The following is a 21769-nucleotide window of genomic DNA, read 5'->3' on the forward strand; positions in this document are numbered from 1 at the left end:
CTGTTTTTCTCCACCCCCTTGGGGATGCCGATGATTCTAACATTGGATCGTTTCATTGAGTCAGTAATCTCCCGTAACCTACATTCGTGGGCGTGGATTTTTTTAAGACCATCTTCTATTTTCATTTTTTCCTCTATTAACCCATCCTCCAATTCACTAACCCGTTCCTCTGCTTCTGCGACCCTGGCCGTCAGAGCCTCTAGTTTTGCCTGCATTTGGCTCATAGAATTTTTAATTTCTGTCAGATTCGCTCTCATTTCTGTCCTTAGGGATTCTATATTCTCAGTAACCTTTTTGTTAATAGTTTTTTCAATTCTACTCATCATTTTGACCATCGTTACTCTGAATTCCATTTCTGATAATTTGGTTACATCCATATCCATTATTTCTGTGGCAGAGGCCACAGGGAGTCTGGTAGCTCTTTATTCCACTCCATGGCTCAAAACACTATGACTTTGGTATTTTTGGTGCTAGATTATAACCACAATCCGTTCCATTTGAATTACTGGACTAACTCAGAACAAGCATATTGTGGAAAATAGTAGCTGCGAGAGAGACAAATTGGGGATTGGCCCCGTTCTTTCAAATGTTGTTACTAACATAAGGAGAGTAGGGAGCAAATTTTAATGACCAACCAGTTAGACAAGAGCAGCAATAATTACAAGGGGCCAAAATTCTTGAGGTCCTACAAACACAGGTTCATAAAGCAGCATTCAATGAAAGTATATAAATTCCTTTCCACCCTCTTTTTCTGTTTGTTTTTTTTTAAGATTTTATTTCTTTATTTGTCAGAGAGAGAGAGAGGGAGAGAGCGCACAAGTAGGGGGAGCAGCAAGCCGAGTGAGAAGCAGGCTCCCTGCTGAGCAAGGAGCCTGATGTGGAACTTGATCCCAGGACCCTGGGATCATAACCTGAGCGAAGGCAGACACTTAACAGACTGAGCCACCTGGGCATCCCTTTCCACCCTCTTTTCTATCTTCAGTCTCAGGTAATGCTCATCCATTATAGAGGCCAGCATGCCATGTGAGGACATAAGGGTTGCCCTAATCATCTTCCAGCCTCTTTTTTTCTACTTCTCTCTACAGGATAGAAGTGCTGACCCAGCACTGAATGACAATGTCTTAAATTCATTTCTTCCCTGTTGATTTCACATAAAGGCTCTATGTCCTCTGGGATCACTAACCTTAACCTCAGCTTGGCTACTGGAAACATTCATTGAAAACACTATATCGGTCTAACTTTACTAGCTGATATTTGTTCTTTTCCTAAACACCACTGCATATCTTCCCCTAGAACTTACAGACGAACATGATAATATCCAGAAATAGTAACAGAGTGCAGAGAATTAAAAAGCCCATTCTGGTTCACAACAACAGCCAACAAATCATGCCAAAAGTCTTTTAATCTCTCTGGCTTTCATTGTGCAAATATGATTGTGTTAGAAAGTGCTAATAATTACTAACGGTATTATCTAATAAGTGAATGCAAGATGGGATGTACCATTGTAGGAAACAACGAGGTATAAAATCGCATGACTTTGGAAGCAGTCATGTGATTATGATGTGATTTCCAAGATCTCAGTCATTTTTGTCTCAGTGGAAAGTTACCAGAAACAGAATATTGAAAAAGATTTCAGTCTCCTACAGTATACATGTGTAAATATTGTAAAAATGATGGTCACAAGGATGATAAGTATAGCCCTACTACATTTGACTCAGCTGAAAAATCCAACTAAAACATTAAAACACCAATTACTTCCTCTGATGGCCAGAATTTTTATAACAGGGAGGGAGGATGAGTTCAACAAAAATAGCCAGATTTGCCTGGCAGAAGCTCAGCCAGCACTTGAGCGTTCCTCCACACAAACTCACCACCTCAGTGTTTGCCAAGCCCGGCTTTTCACGGCTTTGATCCCGAGTGAATACGTGACGTTTGTGTAGGAAGCTCCCAGATTCCAGGTTTCACCCCTGTTTTCAATGTAACCTTCCAGCCCTACTCAGACACTTCTCATCTCTCAAGAAATACCACAGTGTGATATTGGTAACAGTTTAAGTATCTACACCTCTTTACCTGTCCTAGGGGAGCTGCAATTTAACAGGAATAAAAATTCTAAGCTAAACATGGAGCGGAACAGTGTCTAGTGTGTGCTACCTTTTGTGTAAGAAAATATGTAATACTCTACTTTTATTTTCAAAAATAAACAATGAAAGGATGAGACAAAATCTAATAAAAATGGTTATCCATACAGCAAAGGAGGAAACTGGGTAGAAAGAATAGGTATGAAGGCAATCCTTTTCTGAATCCTTTGTTATGTAGTGTTTTTTTCTTATTTAAAAAAATTTATTTTTTATTTGATAGAGAGAGAGAGAGAGACAGGAGAAGGGGCAGAGGGAGAAGGAGGCTGCCTGCTGAGCAGGGAGCCCAGTGTGGGACTTGATCTGAGGACCTTGGGATCATGACCTGAGCCAAAGGCAGACGCCCAATCAACCAAGCCATGCAGGCGCCCTGTGTCATGTGGTTTTGACTCTGGAACAGAGGTGTGCTAGAGCCAGGTCACACCAACCAGCAAGAGCCAGTTATTGAGTTTGCAAGAATTCTATCAAGCAGCCATCATTAAAAATTAAATTGTATGAACTTAGTATTAAACAAATTATATTAAAATAAAGATAATAAACACTAACAACTGATCAATCTCTAATTATTTTACTATGTTTTATTATTATTTACTCCACTGAGATTATTGTATCTGTATGGTAGAAATACATGGAGTGCTACCGTGTGCCTCAGTGATGTAACATTGGTAGCTTGAAATCAGTCATAGTGGTAACATTTATACCATAGAAATTGGCAAAATTAGGGCTTTTATTTCAGGGAGCCAGTTGTTAAATATTTATCAGCAAACTGTTGCTTTGGAATCATTTAATATTTTAAATGTATTTTAAATAAGTACATTTACATTTAAATAATTTAAATGTAAAAGTAAATTTTAAAAAGACTAATCAATAAAAATAAAAAACAAGCTGAAATAAACAAATTTATCAAATATATATTATTTAGCTGCCATAACAATCAAAAGAAAAATTATTTCAAGTGACTTCACATCTTTTTTTTTAAAGATTTATTTGTTTGTTTCAGAGAAAGAGAGAGAGCATGTGGCGGGGGGTCGGGGGAGAGAGGAGAGAATCTCAAGCAGACTCCCCACCAAGCACAGAGCCCAACACAGGAATTTTTAAAAAATGAACATTAGTTAGCTGTGCACAATTTCAAGGGGCCTAATAACAATTGGAGTCCTTGAAAGAAAGAAGAGAGAAGTGTGGGAAAGAAGAAATATTTGAAGAAATCATGGCCAAAACATTTCCCAATTTGATGAAAACTATAAACCACAGTTCTAAAAAGTTCAATGAACTGCAAGCACAAGAAAAAAACTACACGATGGCATATAGTCAACTTGCCCAAAACCAGTGATAAAGGGGAAAACTTTTAAAACAGTCAGAGGTTGAAGGGAAAAAAAAGCATGTTATGCACTAAAGAAAAAGATATATGTTTCATATGCCCCCAGTCCATGCAATTTTCTCAGCGATGAGGTAAGCAAGAAAGACAGTGGAGAAATATCTTTAAAGTACTGAAAGAAAAAAACCTGTCAACTCAGAATTCTATATTGCAGCAAAAATATAGTGAACATATCTATCATTCCCAAAAGTTTACTCATGCATCAGTCCTAATAAATCCTCCTTCCTCCCAATCCCTGCTACTCCCTCCCCCTGGGTCCCCAGGCAATCATTGATCCTTTCTCTGTCACTATAGATTAGTTTGTACTTTCTAGAATTTTATAGAATGTAATCATACAGTATGTATGCTTTTTGTCTGACTTATTTCACTGGGCATATTTTTTTTTCAGATTTTTCATGTTGTTGCATGTGTGACTAGTTCACTCTTTTTCATTGCTGGGTAGTATTTCATTTTATGAATTTACCACAATTTCTTTATCTATTTGCCTGTTCATGGACACTTGAGTTGTTTCACTTTTTGGCTATTACAAAGAAAGTTGCTATGAACATTCCTATATGACACTTACCTTCCTTTATGTTGAATAAATACCTGGGAGGAGAATGGTTGCATTGTATGGTAGGTATATATTTAATATTTTATGAAACTAGCATAAAAGCTGTTTGGGAAAATTTCTTAATGACCTAGTGAGATAAAAATAATTACTCCTTTCTTTGAGATGAGGAAATTGAGTCTCACAAATATTACCTTGGTTTGTTCAATGTTACTCAGCCAGGGAGTGGTAAAATAGAAAATAAACCTTATTCTCCCAAATCTACACTTAGAGAGGCTTCCACCAGCCCGTGCACATTCTTAAAAACCTAAAATCTCACCACTCATCTTACCAGTATCGATACATTGTTACAAGAGAAATAGGAGCTTGGAGACCTGCTGTTAGGGCCATGCTTCAAATATTTATTCCCTGAAACTTTAGTCTACAAGATGATGTGTGACACGAGGGTTCCATGGTCAAGGAAGTTTGGGAAGGCTGAACCCATTAGCCACGCCCTCATGTAAGTCATCATTCGCACTGGAACATGAAGGATATGAGAGATTCTGTACTGACAAAAACCATTTGTATTTGTTTAATCAAGTATTTTCTAACCACTTTTGAACACAGAACTTTTTTTTTTTGCCCATGACTTTTAACAGCTAGAGCTTTTAACTTAACAGGGTATTATGACCTTTATAATAATAAAACTGTTTCAGAGATGTAATAAACAAAATTAGAGTTAGGACTTGCCAGTAAGAATAAGAGTACAGTGTCTCTTACCTGGCTTTTCAGGCATCATGAAGGAAACAAGTAGCCACAAGTCTTGGAGAAGCACAACCTGCACCTGGCATGTAAGTGACATTCCTGCGCGACTGCCTAGACAACAGAATTGAACAATTTTGTTTTTAGACTGAATCGAAATCTGCTGAGGCTTTCTCCTTTCAAGCTGAGTTATTTTTTGACATTTTGAACTTCCCTAAACAAAGACAATTTTTACATCCAAGCTGCTTCCGAGTTGATGAATAAACTCTCCAAACCATAAGGACATGCCTTTCTTGGGTCCTGCAGATTATGGGGCCTCATGCAATTAAGCAAAATGGAAAGTTAAGAACAATTTGTTGACCTCAACAGCCTTTTGTCTGCAGTTTTCTATTAAAAACTATATTCTAGGCATATTTGTGCTTCAGGCACAAGGCACCCAATTTTGATTTAGACTGCCGAGATTTCCCCTCGAAACTCCCATTGTCCTTTTTTTGATTGTGACTCCCTTCTTTGTTAAAGGAATTTGCCCCAAATCAAAATAGAGAGCACTGCAAAATCCAGAAAGAATTTGTTTACCGATTCTTCCTGTCCACCTACACTGTCAGTGAGTTTACGGAGTGATGGCCAGCGGGCAGCAGGATGGCAGAGGCCGCATGGAAAGAAACTCCCTGTGCAGGTCATTCTCCATTTGCCCCTGGGGATCTGTTCTCTATGTTCTCCTGTCTGTTCTGTGCCATGGAGGCAGACTTGCATGGACTGCATCACTCCTGTTTCCTCTCCCTTTGGCTTCTGATGGGATTAGCCAATGGGAAACACCAAGGGCCCCTTCTGCCACCCCCGTGCACCTTCTTTCCTGGCTGTGTTCCGGCTGGGGTTGCCTCCTCTCCCTCACCACACTCCTGTGAGGTGACCACCCTCCCGCAGCTCTGCAGCTCTGCTCAGTTCCCCTCCCCTGACCCCTCCAGGCTTAGGGATGGCAGTGGCTTCCCAGTGTTGCTCATCCTAGGGTGCCTCAGAAAAAAATAATCTTTTCTCTTGACCCTGATCCTACTTCTGTCAATAGTCCCTTTATTAAAGTTCACCAGTTATACCTTTGAATGTGCCAATTCTTTCCTGCCTGAATTCTGATACATACATACATATGTTCTGATGATAAATTCCTACCAAATTTCTTAGTATCATGCTATGCTTAGGGGCACCTGGGCAGCTCAGTTGGTTAAGTGGCAGATTCTTGATTTCTGCTCGGGTCGTGAGATCAAGCCCTGCCTGGAGCCCAGTGATGGGCTCCGCACTGGGTGTGGAGCCTGCTTGGGATTCTCTCTCTCCCTTTCCCGCAGCTCCTCTCACCCCCCTTTGCTCAAGGATGCTCTCTCTCTCTCTCTCTCTCTAAAAAAAAAATGTTATGCTTTAAAGTTGTGATACGAAAGTCTTTCAAATTAGATGTCCTGCTTTGAAAGGGGAATTTTTTAAAAACGTAAACATTTAACATGAGTGAAATTATTTCATACGAAAATGGTGAATCCTAACTTTTTCTCAGTGGGTTTTGGGAAAGCATTTTAGTTACTTTGACTGGCTGTCCAATGTATCTTGTCTCCTGACTTTATGAAATGTGTTCAGGAAAAGTTCTAGGACATGCTGGCCCCAATCCAGGTCACTTTCTCACCCCTACCCAGGTTTGTCCTTATCCTCTGGATAAAGGGCAGTTTGCTTCACTGTTTCTGAACCACATCTGCTAAATTGCAGCAAGTCAGAAGATCTGGTGCTCTTATATTCCACAACTTCTTCCAGTTCTTTGTTTCCATTTCGCCCCCTCTTCTCTCGCCTACTCATTCCTGTTTCCTATCAGAATGACTTGTGGTCTTTTCCCTTCCCCCTTTCCTCTTGTCACTCGATAACCGAAATCCCAAGGCTCTAAGTCTCAACCACGCAGATTCCGGTGCATAACAGTAATGTGTAACCAATGGGAGCTAAGGTTCTCAAGTTGGCAAGTATTTTAATAAAAAAAAAATACATTTGAGTGAATTCGAGGTTACTCCCTCAAATAACATAACTCTCAATCATCTAAAATCCATTACGCTTCCTTGAGTGGGAGGAAAAGATGTGGAATTACCACTAACGTATCAGGAATTAAGCATCACGGGCAGTCTTGCCTATCCATTACTGATCTACATTTAATAGCCCCGCCATTACAAATAATTGTAGTGCTTTATTTCTGCACTCACGAAAATCGTTCTTGATTCATTAAAATCTGGGCATGCCTGTGGGAGTGTCACATATTTAAGTGTCATCCATCAAGTGAGTTGTAGTGCAAAAAAGGTTAAGCACAGCTGCTCCGGGGAATAACTAAGACAGATCCCATTACTGCAGGAAATCCCTGGTGGAAGCCCTGGTACAATTTGAGAGAGAAATTCTCTATTGTAATAATTACATCACTATATGCATGATCCTGAATGGATCCTGTCTTACCTGCTGAAGAGCATTTCCCCTCCTTCCCTTTCAACATATGTTTATTAAAGCCATTTTTTTCCCCTATAGCATCTGAAAAAATTCCATACAGGTTAAGGTTGTTAACTTGCCCCATTTTGTTTCATCTCTGACTTTCTCTCAAGTGAAACAAAGCAAATCACCCTACTTCAAAGTAATTTCTACTGCCAACATGGGGCTTGAACTTACGACCCTGAGATCAAGAGGCACAATGCTCTAGGGGCTGAGCCAGCCAGGTGCCTCCCTCTATTTTCAGTGTTTTGAATTCATCAGTCCAGACTTTCTGAGGTCAACACACAATTGTCTGAACATAATGTATATGTTTACATTAATTTTTTTCAAGCAAAAAGTAAAATGCAATTTAATCAGACCCAGTATTAAGACGCTGTGTCTGCACCTGCTGTGCGAAGGAATGTGCTAAACAAGACTAGAGATACATATGCTTCTCCTCTCGTGGACTGGGGAACCGAGCCTTCTGTTCTTGTTATTTGAGCTCTTACATTTTTTTTTTATTTTTATTTTTTTTAAAGATTTTATTTATTTATTCGACAGAGTTAGAGACAGCCAGCGAGAGAGGGAACACAAGCAGGGGGAGTGGGAGAGAAAGAAACAGGTTCATAGCGGAGGAGCCTGATGTGGGGCTCGATCCCTTAACGCCGGGATCACGCCCTAAGCCGAAGGCAGACGCTTAACCGCTGTGCCACCCAGGTGCCCCTTGAGCTCTTAGATTTTTTGAAAAAGATTTTATTTATTTCTATGAGAGAAAGAGAGGAAGAGAGAGAGTAAGAGTAGGGGGAGGGGCAGAAAAGAAGAAGCAGACTCCCTGCTGAGCCCACTGCAGGGCTCCATCCCAAAACCTAAGCTGAGCTGAAGTCAGACACTTAACTGACTGAGCCACTCGGGCGCCCTCTGAACTCTTAGATTAATGCTTCTCTCTCCACCCTTGATTTTAGTGGCTTTGACATCTCAAAAGAACAGGTGGAAGTGAGGGAATGAGTGAAGGAAAAGTTACAAATAAGCAAGTGGAAAGTGTCTTCGTCCTTATTTTGTACAATCACGTATGTACATGTCAACTCACTACCTATAATTAATTTGTTTTTAAACGATAAATTTAGAGGCTATTAAAAGCTTCATTTTTCACCAGTAGAGCTATTCTTCACCTCGGTATTCAAGAGGAACCTCCAAGTCTTAAGCTGAAAAGCATTCATGCAAATGTCCAAACTTGAGCTAGGTGGGCGCCATTGGGCAGCAAACTCTGGGAAGGGTCTAGCGTAGCAAGTAGAACACAGAACACTGCATTCAGTGGATCATATTACAGATGGAGGTGGTTGTTGGGCATAGCTGTTCACATCAGAGAGGGCCAGCAGAGCATGTCCCCACAAGGACACAGCTATGGGAAATCAGGAAGGAACAAGTTTCACAAAGCTACATACCAGACTGGGAGCACAGAGGATACTAGGCCGTGCAGCGACTGGTAAGAAAAAGACAGGGCCAGTCCTAAAGGTATTGACTCCAGGTGCAAGAACCAGAAGAGACCTATTTGCAGAACTGGGTAAAAAATGAGAATTGAGGCTCAGAAATGGATCTTGTTATAAAAGTGGCACATGAGGGCAGAGTGAGAGAAGCAAGAAAGCTAGCAATGCAAAATCCAGAGTTTCACAATAGGACTCATTATTTCCTTCTACTTAAAGTCTGATTTGATCCTAAAAGGGAAGGCGATATCTTCAGACCTTCAGAAAGTTCTTCCTCAGGGCTTAAAAAAAAAAAAAAATCAGTTTCCTGACCTTGTCTATGACACTTAATATTAGTCAGGATTCTTGAAGGGAAGTGACAGAAATCCAATTAAAATTAGCTTGAAGCAACCACAATAAAAGGAATTTACTGGTTCACGTAGCTAGAAAGTGCAAGGGTAGAGCTGGTGGTTATAAACACTGCTGGATCCAGGGGCTTCAATACTCCCTCAGATTCTCCTCCAATCTTTCATTTCTACTTGTCTTTACCTAGTGGTGGGTGGATAGATGTTTTAGCAACTAAATTTTGGAAGAAAAACAAAATTATGTACGTACATACATAAGCTTATTGTAAATTTTATTAATACAAAGACCTTACAAATAACAATAAAGTATATAATTCCCTTTACATAAATTTCATACAGCTAATTTTTTCTTATAGAATGCTTTGTTGATTTTTGCCAAACTTTTGCACCTGTAGCCAAATGTGGTTGTTTTTAAGGATGCATATGCTTCTGACCTGAATGTTAGTTGATACTTTCAATTACAGGAAAGATAATGCTGTAAACTAAATTGCGTCCTCCACAAATACATGTGTCGAAGCCTGTTATGGACTGACTGTGAGGACACAATGGGAAGGTTGCCATCTGCAAGCCAGGAAGGGGGCCCTCATTATGCTGGCACTTCCATCTCAGACTTCCAGCTTCCAGAACTCCAAGAGAAAAAAAAATGTCTGTTGTTGAAGTCAGCAGTCTAAGCTATTTTGTTTTAACAGCCTGAACAGACTAAGACAAACCCCTAACCACTAACGTGACTGCATTTGGAGATTGGGTCTATAAGGAGGTAATTAAGGTTAAAAGAGGTCATAGGAGTGGGTGCTAATCCTATAGGATTGGTGGCTTTACGAGAAAAATAAGACAGAGATATCTCTCTTTTCCCACGTGTGAACAAAGAAGGGACTGTGTGAGCACATAGCAAGATGGAGGCTGCCTAGAAACCAAGAGAAGAGGCCTCAGAATAAAACCTATGTTGCCAGCACATTGATCTGGGGCTTCCCAGCCTCCAGAACCAGGAGAAATAAATTTCTGTTGTTTAAGCCACCCGGCCTACGGTATTTTGTTTGGCAGCTCAAACCAGCTAATCCAGACAAAAAATATGAAAGTGAAACAATAAATAGATATGTGGGAACTTCACTCTTTTTGCAATGAGTGACTTCTTTGCTGAATCATATTATAGTTATTGAATACCAGAATAATATTTCCTCATTTCTTTGTGCTATTTATAACATCTTCAGACATGACATAGTTTTATGTTTAATCAGCATAACGTTTTCTCTGTAACTTTGTTAAATCTAGAGACAGTATTAGCAAACTATGCCCTATGGTCTTAAACTGGCCTGCTGCTTGTTTGTTTATTTATATTATTTATTATTATTTTTCAAAGATTTTATTCACTTATTTGATAGAGAGAGAGAGCATGACAGAGAGCATAAGCAGGAGGAGGGGCAGAGGGACAGGGAGATGCAGAAGTAGATTCCTTACTGAGCAGCGAGAGCCTGGACTCAGGGCTCCATTCCAGGATCCTGGAATCATGACCTGAGCCAAACGCAGCTGTTTAACCGACTGAGCCACTCAGGTGCCCCATTGCTTGTTTTTTTAAATAAAGTTTTATTGGAGCACAGCCACATTTGTTTATGTATTGTCTATAACTGCTTTTGCACTGAATTGTCCTAAGTAATTCTGACAGATGATACGGTCTGCAAAGCCTGAAATGTTTACAATTTTCCTCTATACAGAAAATGTTTGCTAACCTCTGGTCTAGAAAATCAACAAAATAATAAATTAAGCCTCGATTTGTAGTGTTTGTCAATTTCTATGGTGTAAATATTCCCACCATGGCTGACTTCAACCTACTGATATAAATGTCATTGACTACAGAATTCGGAGGAAACATGTAGTAACACACCATTATGTAGTATTTCCATCATTTAGGAAACAAAAGCCACAAATAACCCTGAGAGCATAAATAATAACAAAACGTAGTAAAACAATTAGGAAATGATTTGTTTTAGATATGTATTCCCTTTGTATACAATACTATGTATTGTTTTTACTCAATGGTAAGTTCATATCATTTATTTTTAAATGATGACTACCGTTAATGACTGGCTCACAAATTTCATGAAAACGTTAACAGTTGGCTCTCACAAGCCAGTGTGAGCTGTCTCCAGCACACCATTATCTGTTTCTTTTGGCATACTGACCTCACTCTCTTCTTCTGGCAACAGACTCCTTACGGCTAGAAAGTTGGCAGCTGGCTGCCCCAAGCCCACATCTCACAGCCTATCATAACAAAGATGTAAAATTCTTGACCTTCCAACACCTAAATCACTTAGTCCCTGGACTGAAGCACTCTGGATAGAAGACTAGGGAGGGTACAGTGACAGATAATCTCACTAGGATCAGATGGAATGAGGGAGGGATTGATCCTTTTTTTTTTGTAAAAAGTGGTTCTGGGCATAGAAAAAGAAACTAAAATTAGTTCCTTGCAATCCTACTTGCCTTACTCCAAATGCTTGTCAATGTTGAAATGTGGTACCAAGAATTAAATATAATACCTGTTGAGTTATATTCAGGACAAAGCACAATTGAAAGAAGTACTGCCCTAGGTGTGTTCATCATTATTCTACCAATGCAGCTTTAAAATGTACCCCCTGTCTCGAAATTTATTAACCTCTTTAATCTGGTTCATGGTGACACTTTAAGAAATGTAAACACCCAATGTTTTTCTTAAGATCTGCTCTTAAGGTATTTTACCCATGATCTGGATTTGAAAAAAAACTGACCTTTTTTAGTCTCAATATAGCAATTTACATTTCTTTTCTCAGTTGTTATTTATCACAACCCACTTTATCAATCACTTTAGGCATTATAATATTTTGATTCTGTTATCTGGTATATCATCTATTCCCACCAGCTTTATTTTGCTTGTTTGTTATAATTATTTATGATTTCCATGTCTTCATTTTAGTCATTGTTAAACAATTCTTTAATAAGAGAGATTCCTTTGAGATACTACTGGAAGCTTCTTTTAACATTGCCATCTATCCATTAAACAATTCTCTATTACAATGAGTATTTAAATACTGACAAATCCAATCCATGCACCATTACTGTGTGTAAGTTCTGTCTTGTGCATAAAAATATCAGGAGGGACTGATGTCATAAGACAATTATATTTAATTCTTCAAACAATAGTCTAGAGGAATTATTATGCAATTAATATGATTATGATTTTGTTTCTTGTGAGAAACAAATAGGATTAGCAATTTATGATGTTAACTATGGTCTAAAGTAGGTCACGGTAAGATTTGTAAGCCCCTTTCCAGAAGATAAAAATTTAGATGTTGCAAAAATGAGAGAGACCATATAATGATTTTGCCAAGTTTCCATAAGGCGATTCTTTAATAAAACATAGTGAGGGTCTTGCCCACTGAAACTGCCTACGATGAGTTGACAATAGGTGGTGATGCCTCCACAGCTCACTATTTCTGTCTTAGGGCTCTTTAATAAAGGGGATCAAATATCTCTCTTCCTTGTGGCACTTGCTTGACTGTGCCTATGGAGTTAGTGTTTGTGTGTGGTAAGGATTATTGTTGGCAATGGTTAGGGAGTGGTCTCCCTGACTACATGTATATTCCAATGAAGAAATTCATCCGTACTAAAACATCTTAAAATAGTTTGAGTAAAATCTGTTATTGTTAACATTGTCTCAGAGAAAAACAAGGATAGCAGAAAAATTATTTATTTCTTTAAGAAAATAAAAGGGCAATTTTTTTTTTTTTTTTTAGGGAGAAAATCTTAAGCAGGCTCTATGCTCAGCACAGAGCCCAACATGGGGCTTGATCTCACAACCCTGAGATCATGACCTGAGCTGAAACCAAGAGTGGGACACTTAACTGAGCCACCCAGGCGCCCCTGCTTCCCCATTTTCTTTCTACTTGAGATAATTTCTTTTTTTAAATTTTTAAATTTTTTATTTTTTTTTAAAGATTTTATTTTATTTATTTATTCGACAGAGAGAGAGACAGCCAGCGAGAAAGGGAACACAAGCAGGGGGAGTGGGAGAGGAAGAAACAGGCTCATAGCGGAGGAGCCCGATGTGGGGCTCGATCCCATAACGTCGGGATCACGCCCTGAGCCAAAGGCAGACGCCCAACCGCTGTGCCACCCAGGCGCCCCTTGAGATAATTTCTGATTACTTTGTCAGCATTTTGCCTTGTACAGCATCTCTATTCAAATTCCTTCTTAGTCTCAGACAAAGGATCATGCATACATTCCCTTGAACATTCTACAAGCTGCTTCCTCAAAGTCCAAGGGAATGCTTAGCAACTCACAAGTTCTCCCCCTTCCTTACCACTAAGTGATTGCGCCACTTTCCCTCATGACTCCTGTCACTTTCCTGTCCTTGACCAGTCTCTCACGTTGGCTAAAAGTACAGCCAGTGTAACTGTTTTCCTCTTTGTTTTCCCTACCCTACCAGAGGAGAAATTGTCAGCAAGCTAGCCAAGGATTTATTAGATGCTCCTCCATGTCTAGAGGAAGTATGACACTCTCCAGCCTTCCATTACTAAATATAGCCCCTACGTCCTTCTGAATTTCATATAGGGTTTTATACTTTCTTGACATATCTCTTCCATTGGATGTTTTTTTGAACTAGAAAAAAAAAATCCCTTCCAATACCTTGTTCCAATTGACAGTTCTATTCCTTTGGGACTTTGTAACACCAATAGGATTATATTTACTTTTCTCTGTGAAAGATCACATTCATTTTATCTACTGCCTATGTTCTATGAAACTTACCTACCTTTACATTACCAGAATTAATCAGAGTGCCTGACGCATGATAAATTGGCAATAAAGGCAAGTTGAAACAAACAAGTATAGACACATATGAAACCTTAATTTTTAAGACTCTTTCCCCAGCTGTACTTTCTGGACAATAACTGGACTCTTTCTTTACTATTATTCTTTTCTCTCTATGTCATGGGCTTACATTTTATGAGTTTATCAGTTCTAGAGTTTGTTTGTAGTCCTGATATGTGCTTATAGGGTTACTAGGATTCAGAATTACCTTCTTGCTCCCCCTCAAAGAGCAATATAGCAGTGACTTCAGAGAGCACCAAGGGGAAAGCCATGGGGAAATTTCACTATAAAACAAAGAACCAGATTCCCATGATTCTTTTAAGAAAAAGATCATTCTTTGCATTATCACAAGAGAGATGTGCCTGTTTTTTAGGAAGCTGTCTTTCATATTTGGGCCTGAAAGAAACAGGAAGGAAGAGGAGAAAGAAAAGTGTGAAGACTCAGAGGTTTTATTCTAAGATATAAATAAGTTACTGTGGACCATGTTCCTAAAAGAAAGCTACAAACAATTTTTATAGAAAAATCAACAAAAACCTAATCGAAGATTCAGGAAGAGTTGATCGTTCCCACCTAGTTGAAAAAAAAAAATGACATTGCAATGCAGCATAGAACTGCTATCATTTTAGGTTTAGAAAAGAATAAGTCAGAGAAGAAACGTGATATTTTAAGGTAAATTGAAGAAGGGAAGAAGGACTGAAAGGAATAGTGAAAATATGGCAAGTATTTGGTCAGAGGATCATGTTAAGAATACCATTTATGGCCAGGACACAGAGTTTTTTTTCTTGTTCCTTGTCAGTGAACAGTATCTTTTAGGGTCACATATTTTTACAGACCATTTTCTAGGAAAGCATTTGATTTCAGAGCAAATAAACTACCGGAAATACTTATATGATTCAGAGGGAACTTCTAAGTTCTTAAATGAAGAAACATCATCATTGTGCCTATGAGTAAATTTCATCTGTTAATGATGATACAGTCTGATTATTTCTGTCTTCAACAATTTTCCTTTCCCATTCTGATGTCCATAGGCATTGGCAGAGCTCAGTCCTTGGCTTTGGCTCTTCCTTCCTGCTGTACTTTCTTGGAGGTCTCCTTGTTGCCCACAAATTTCATCACCGCCACCCCCCAAAGTGACACCCAAATCTTTATCTCTAGTCCAGACTCACACCCACCACTTCCACACCCATAACTGTTATTGGGCATTTCCCACTTCCACATCATGCTGTGACCTCAAACGCACATCACATATCTCCGTCCTGCTACGTGAGCTTTGCCTTTGGCAGTAGGGAAGTCATTGGGAAGTTAATTGGTAAACAAGGGGCAGATAGCCATACTGCCATGTTCAGCTAGGGACTTAAATGACAGATGCAAGAATGTTCCTTTCTGCTTGAGAACTGCCTGCTGGCCTCTGATCCTGAGTCTTGGTGCTATTTCTTCCTCATAACTCTACCTGGTGGGTTGCTTTTTTTACTTCGAGGTCTTAAAACTCCCCAGAACCAACCAATTAGTCTGATCCTGCCTGCTAATTCCTCACTTTGCTCAGAAGTCAGTATGCTACCATTAAATAAAGAAAAAGAGAGAATATCTTATATACGTTTGTATATTCACAGCATATTTCTAGTAGAACATACAAGAAATTAGCAAAAGTTGTTGCATCTAAATAGAGAAATTAGGTAGTTGAGCCAAGGAAAGAGAGACTTCCTTGTCAATTAAACCTTACCATAGATTTTAAGTTTTTATTCTCCCCCTCCTCTCCCTTCCCTTCCTTTTTCCTCTTTTTCTTCCTCTCCTTCTTCTTCTTCTTTTTCTTCTACCACTTACATGTATTATGTAGTTTTAAGATTAAATGAAAAACGATGTGCCCAATTGTCAAATGGTCATTCTTTGTTCAGTCAAAAAATAATTGAGCACCTACTATATGTCAGACACTATTGAATAAGTAAAAATCGAATTACCATATGATCCAGCAATTCCACTTCTGGGTATATAACCAAAAGAATTGAAGGCAAGGACTCTAAGAGACATTTATACACTGCGTTCCCAGCAGCAGTTGAGTAATCCCAATAGCCAGAAGGTGAAAGTCACTCTAGTGTCAATCAGTAGATGAATGAATAAACAAAATGTAGTACATACATACAATGAAATATTATTCAGCCTTGAAAGGGAAGGAAATTCTGACACATGCTAGAACATGATGAACCTGGAGAACATTATATTATGTGAAATAAGCCAGACACAAAAAGACAAAACACTGTATGGTTGCACTTACATGAGGTACACGAGCAGTCAGACTTATAGAGACAGAAAGTAGAAGAGTGGTTGCCAGGGGCTGGGAGGGTGGGGGAATGGGGAGTTTCTGTTTTGCAAAATGAAAGAGCTGTGGACACAGATGGCGGCGATGGTTGCATAAGAGTACTTCATGCCACGGAACTACATGTTTGAAATTGGTTAAGACAGTAAATTTCATGTTGTGTGTGTTTTACCACAATTTCTAAAAAAGTAACAAGCTAATTTCAGAGAGTGCAAGTAGCATGAGGAAAAGAAAATAAGGTGACAGGAGAGGAAGTAATGGGGTCGGTTACACAGAATGGTCAGAAGAGGCCTCCCTGAGGTGATGGCGCCTCAATGAGACAGAACGATGACAATGAGCTGGCCAGGAGAAGGTCTTGGGCAGTGGAGCGGGCAGAGCAGCAGCAGGATGAAGACTACCAGGTGGGAAAGAGCTGTGTGTGCTTGAGGGGCGGAAAGAAGGCAAGAGGGAGGCAGGGCAGGTCTTGCACAGGCCTAGCTACACGATTCAACTCAGCAGCTCAATACTGTTAACTGACCGCGCTACCTTTCCTCTTCATAGAGAAGGCTTCTCATCACTCTTATTGCTCCATACCCTTCTTCCAGGATCATCAAGATTAAAATTCCTTTCTAATGAGTTTTCTCAAGAGTCGAAAAATGGGAAAATGTGGAGGCCTGAGGCCATGGAGTGATCCTGAATGTCCTGAATGCAGGCAGACGGTGGGTCCTAATTTGACTCAGTTTTGAGTTTAGGCTCAGAGGCTTTCTGTGTGACCTTTAGTTGATTCACATCTCCCATACTCCGTTTCTCCCTCTGTCGGAGGGGAGTCATTAAATCACCTACCTTACGGTGTTGTTGTGCAGATCAAATTAATCACGAATAACTAGTGTAAACTAGTGCTATTTATACATTAGCTATTTTTATGCTGTTGGTTTTCTGGCCCTGTCTTACCTCACTTTAGACTGGTTCTAGCTATCTCAAGGGTTATCAAAATAAAATGAACAAATAGTTGTAAAAGAAAAGCTGTGGCATGGAACAGTTTGGAAGGTACCCAGAGAGGGGAAATTGCAGGATATAAAGTACTGACTCTGGCAACTCTAGAAAGTTTGGGCCTCTAGAAGGGCAGACCCTGGGGACCACACACAGAGGTTTCCATGAAGCCAGTCAGCATGTCTCCTCTGGACAACTTGCTGAGATCACGGAGTATAGAAACCTGGGCTTCTACTTTTTTATGATTTGCTGGTGACAGAGAGGAGAAAGGCTTAAAAGAAATGAGCTGTTGATATTTGAGTTTGTTCAGAGAATGAATTTTAAATGTCTCAAAGAACTTTGTTGGTGGGGGCAACTGAGAAACATTAGTATGGATGAAGGGAAAAACCTTTTAGTCCCCAACATTTTGACTACAGAATAATGTTTTTGGGGGCTGGATAATTCTTCAGCAATCTTTCAACATACTGTAAGTTACCCCAATTTCTGTATTAGCCCCACCTAGATAATCTTTTGAATTTTATACAGCATGAGTAAGTTGTCATAAGACATGTCTAAGATCATTATCTATGGAAAATACGCTTTGAGCAAAGTGTAGCTGGATACACGCAGAGTATCTTGGGCAAGTGATTTGTTCAGAGTACATGTGGCAGCACACAGCTGACTCTTATTAAAACGTAAGTTCCATGAGGCACAGGCCATGTCTATGTTGGTCACTCTTGTATCTATAGAACTTGACACAGTGTCTGGCACATACTAGGTTATCAATAATATTTGTTGAAAAAAAATGAGCAGATGAATAATGAAGTGGAGGTATCAGCAATTTTTTAAATTTGCCAACTTTAACAAAGAGTGATTTTTCTTCCCAAAATGGTGGTTCAAATCACAAATCTATTGAATAAGTGCCCCTCATTTCAAAGGATGTTGACTACTCAATCAGCCTTTAATCAGAGGTTGCCTCAGGATTGCTGGGGGGACAAAGGACAGGCCATGTGTTGTGGGGAAGAGCAAAATTTTGGCCACTAAATTTAAAATGTGAAAAACTACTGTTTTATATAGCTGACACTGAATAATTTAATTGGGCCAGAAACAAATAGACATTTACTAAGAACTGTGTGAAAAAATGATGAATAAATATATCTATATGGAAAATTGTACAACATCCCCTAAAACTTTCCTACTTCTCTTTTCCTTTGATGAACTTTGAACAACCAAATATCTTCTTGCCCTGTGCTGACTTCTAGGCATTTCCTAGCCTTCTCTCTACCACTTCTGATTTGTTCTTTCCATCAAAAAATAACCTGTCATGAGTTCACATTCCTTAGTGTCTGATTCCCATTAAGTAACTATGAATGGTAATAGGTTTTGCTAGTCCCTAAAGATGTGCTCATAATCCTAAAAAAACCATCTTTACCAGAAAGCCCTTAAGAAGTGGTCCTTCTGAACATGGGTCAGAGAAATATTTAAATATAAAGCCAAGCAGCTTTTCAGAGCCCTGAAATCTTTCCAGTTGGTCATTTGCCCAAAGTGTGTCTGGATAGCCTAAACTATAAAGCAGCAATCTTAGAGGAATTAAGCCTCTCTACATATCAGAACTCTAACCTCTCTACCCTTGGGAGAAAAATGTTCTAATCAGAAATCTTTTACACAATTACATTCTTTCCTATGGATGAAACCATTCCTTACATTTTTCCAACGATAACAGTCCCACCTATTAACATTATGATTATTTTTGCTAAGATTATATAGCTTAGGGGAAAAAATGTCTTCATAAAGTTTCCCAGGAAACTAGAATGTTGGCAAGATATCATTGGAAACAACATGAAAATGGTGGGCGGTAGGAGGAGGTGGAGAGAGAATTTTGTAACAGAATTTCAGTGCAGTCAAAACAATACCCACTATGCTGCTGAGGTTCTATGAAGGCTGGAGAATAACCTACACCAGAGAAATGGTTTCAAACACTCAAAGGCAAAACACTGCCAAGCAAAGGCGCTGGCTGAGCTTGAAAAAACAGCAACACATAAAGACCGAGACATGAACTGGTGGAGCTAAATAGTAATTAGTGACTGGATATTGTACAAAGACTTAATTAATATTCCCATGTTACAAAAGAGCACCTGCAATGCACTGCACACTCAACCCTCTAATGAGCATGCATTCATGTTGCGCTAGTGAAAGAGTAAGAGAAATTGCTCCTGTCATTTGCTTTTACGATGGTTGACAGACGAAAGCTATGTTGTCTGTTTTTTTGTTTTTTTGTTTTTTTTTCCTGGCAGGGTTATTTCCCAGGCCTGTTCATCACATCGTCCTTGGAGAGAACATCCCTAACTGTACAGATTCTCATCAGTGAGAATTTTCCACATGTATTCTATAAATTAGTAGGTGCAGACTTGAGATTATCTGAATAACAACAACAACAACAACAACAACAACAACAACAACAAGAACAACAGCAACAAAAACTGAGGATCCTTTTACAATGGAAGAAACATTGTTTCCCTGATCATTAACATTTGCAGGTAGTTAAGCAAAAATACATTGTCATGAAGCTCTGTTTTTAAATACAAGACGCACCTGAACTAGAGATTATTCTATTATTATCTACCATTTGGGACAAGTTTTGAAGGCATCAAAAGCCATGTATCTTTAATGCAAATATTAAATTTTGATGAATTATCATTTACAATTTAACACCTTTGTTACATATATTATTGCTAATGGCCTTTGCTGACCCTATAGTCATTGACACTTAGCACAATACCTTTCTTTAAAAGGTGAGAAAATGGATTCAATACCAACAATAACTATCTTGAACAATACTTCCAAGACTTTTTGTCAAGTAAAAAAAATGTAACTATGGCAGATAATTGAGCCTTGGTGGGTGAAAAGAAAGGTAATAGTAAGAACTATAAATTCATTAATTCCTAAAAATATCTTTGAAATAAACATAATTTTTGTTAAAAAATGATAAAACTGAAACCTAATCATTTAATCTATTTGGCATAATATTACACTCTCGCTGAGGCTTTGTAGGAAATTTACAATTACACTATAAATAAACTATTACACAAATGAGAACAAGCACTTCTAGGAAAAAAATAGTTCTTAACAATATTAAATTGCTTTTAGAAAGTATGATAGAATAATGTTCTCTCAAAGATGTTCATGTCCTAGTCTCTGGAACCTACGAATATATTCTCTTTCAGGGCAAAAGCGACTTTGCAGATATGATTAAGTTAAGGTTTATGAGATGAGGAAATTATCCTGATTATACAGGTGAGCTCAATCTAATCACAAAGGTCCTTGAAAGAGGGAGGGAAGTTCAAAGTCAGAAAGGGAGATATGACAAGGGAACCAAAGGTTGGAGTGGTGCATCGGCAAAATGGAGGAAGGGGTCACGATGCAAGGACTGCAGATGGCATACAAGATGGGAAAGGCCAGGAAGCAGATCCTCCCCTGCAACCTCTAGAAGGAACACAGACCTTCTGACATCTTCCCTGCAGCCCAGTAAGTTCATTTCAGACTTCTGATCTCCAGAATTGTAAGATAATACATTTGTGTTGTTTGAAGCCACTCAATTTGTGGTCGTTTGTTTCAGCCCCAACTGGAAAGGGATACACCAAGCTTATGAAAAAACAAAAATATTCTCTGTATTTCTACTTCCCACTGAGAGCCATTATGGAGTTCTTCCGTGTTATATTTATATATATCTTCACAAACATGCACTTCTCAAAACTGGGGCTATACTCGGGGCCGCTGTTCTATCTAGTTTGATGTTAGGTTTTTGAGGATTTTTTTATTTAAAATTTTGTCACTGACATTTTTCTAAAGCTGCATATGAATCTTCACCATTAACTTTTGTTGGAAGGGGGTACGGGTGGGCAGTAGGACGGGACAGGTGTTGTAGTATTGTCTGTCTTAATGTGGCCAATCCAATTGGTGGATATTTAAGGTGACTTCCCCCCTTTCCTTTGTTTGTTTGTTTTTGTTTTGTTCTGTTTTTTTCTACTATAGGAAATATCTGATGAACATCCTTATTCATCAAGAACAACCTAAACTAAGAGGTCCAAATGGAATGTAGTAAAAAACATTAACTACCACACCATCAGAAGAGCTCCATGATCATTCAAACTGCTACTGTGGTATGTTTCTATTAGTTTTTTTTAGTGATCTTTGTGCAATTTCTGGCCTGCTCTTTATTTCTTCTGTAATGCATCTTACGTTTTAGGGTCCCTTCCAGATACTCATTTAAAGTTTTGCATACACACGAGGTGTATCAGTGAGGTTTCTTGATAGCAAAAACAGAAACATTAATTACGCAGAAAATAATTTAGTCAAAGCATATTGGGCAGCTCAAAGAATGGCCGGCAGAGTTGGAACTAGTTTGTACGCAAAGGCAGTTGTGGAAACAACTCAGCTAGCACCCTACCCATGGCCATGTTACCATACTGGCCCTACATTCACTTCATTGCTGAGCACTCATCAACATACTCTACACACAGATGATGAACTCAGAGGCAGGCGCCACTGCCACCCTCTCCGCGATTCCTCT

General features: G+C 39.0%; 1 protein-coding gene across 3 annotated transcripts in view; it reads right to left on the minus strand.

Annotated features, from left to right (window-relative positions):
- The window catches only part of STK39 (serine/threonine kinase 39), a 439620-nt gene that overhangs the window by 363486 nt on the left and 54365 nt on the right, over positions 1-21769 (minus strand). For all 3 annotated transcript variants that reach the window (XM_045780401.2, XM_045780409.2, XM_045780437.2), the window contains exon 3: positions 4820-4915. In XM_045780401.2, coding sequence (XP_045636357.1) covers positions 4820-4901 — 82 coding nt within the window. In that variant the 5' untranslated portion in view covers positions 4902-4915. The remainder of the gene's footprint in view (positions 1-4819; positions 4916-21769) is intronic.

The sequence above is a fragment of the Ursus americanus genome, chromosome 1, assembly GCF_024610735.1.
Source record: "Ursus americanus isolate L20-20 chromosome 1, mUrsAme1.1.p, whole genome shotgun sequence".
NCBI classification, from domain to species: domain Eukaryota; kingdom Metazoa; phylum Chordata; class Mammalia; order Carnivora; family Ursidae; genus Ursus; species Ursus americanus.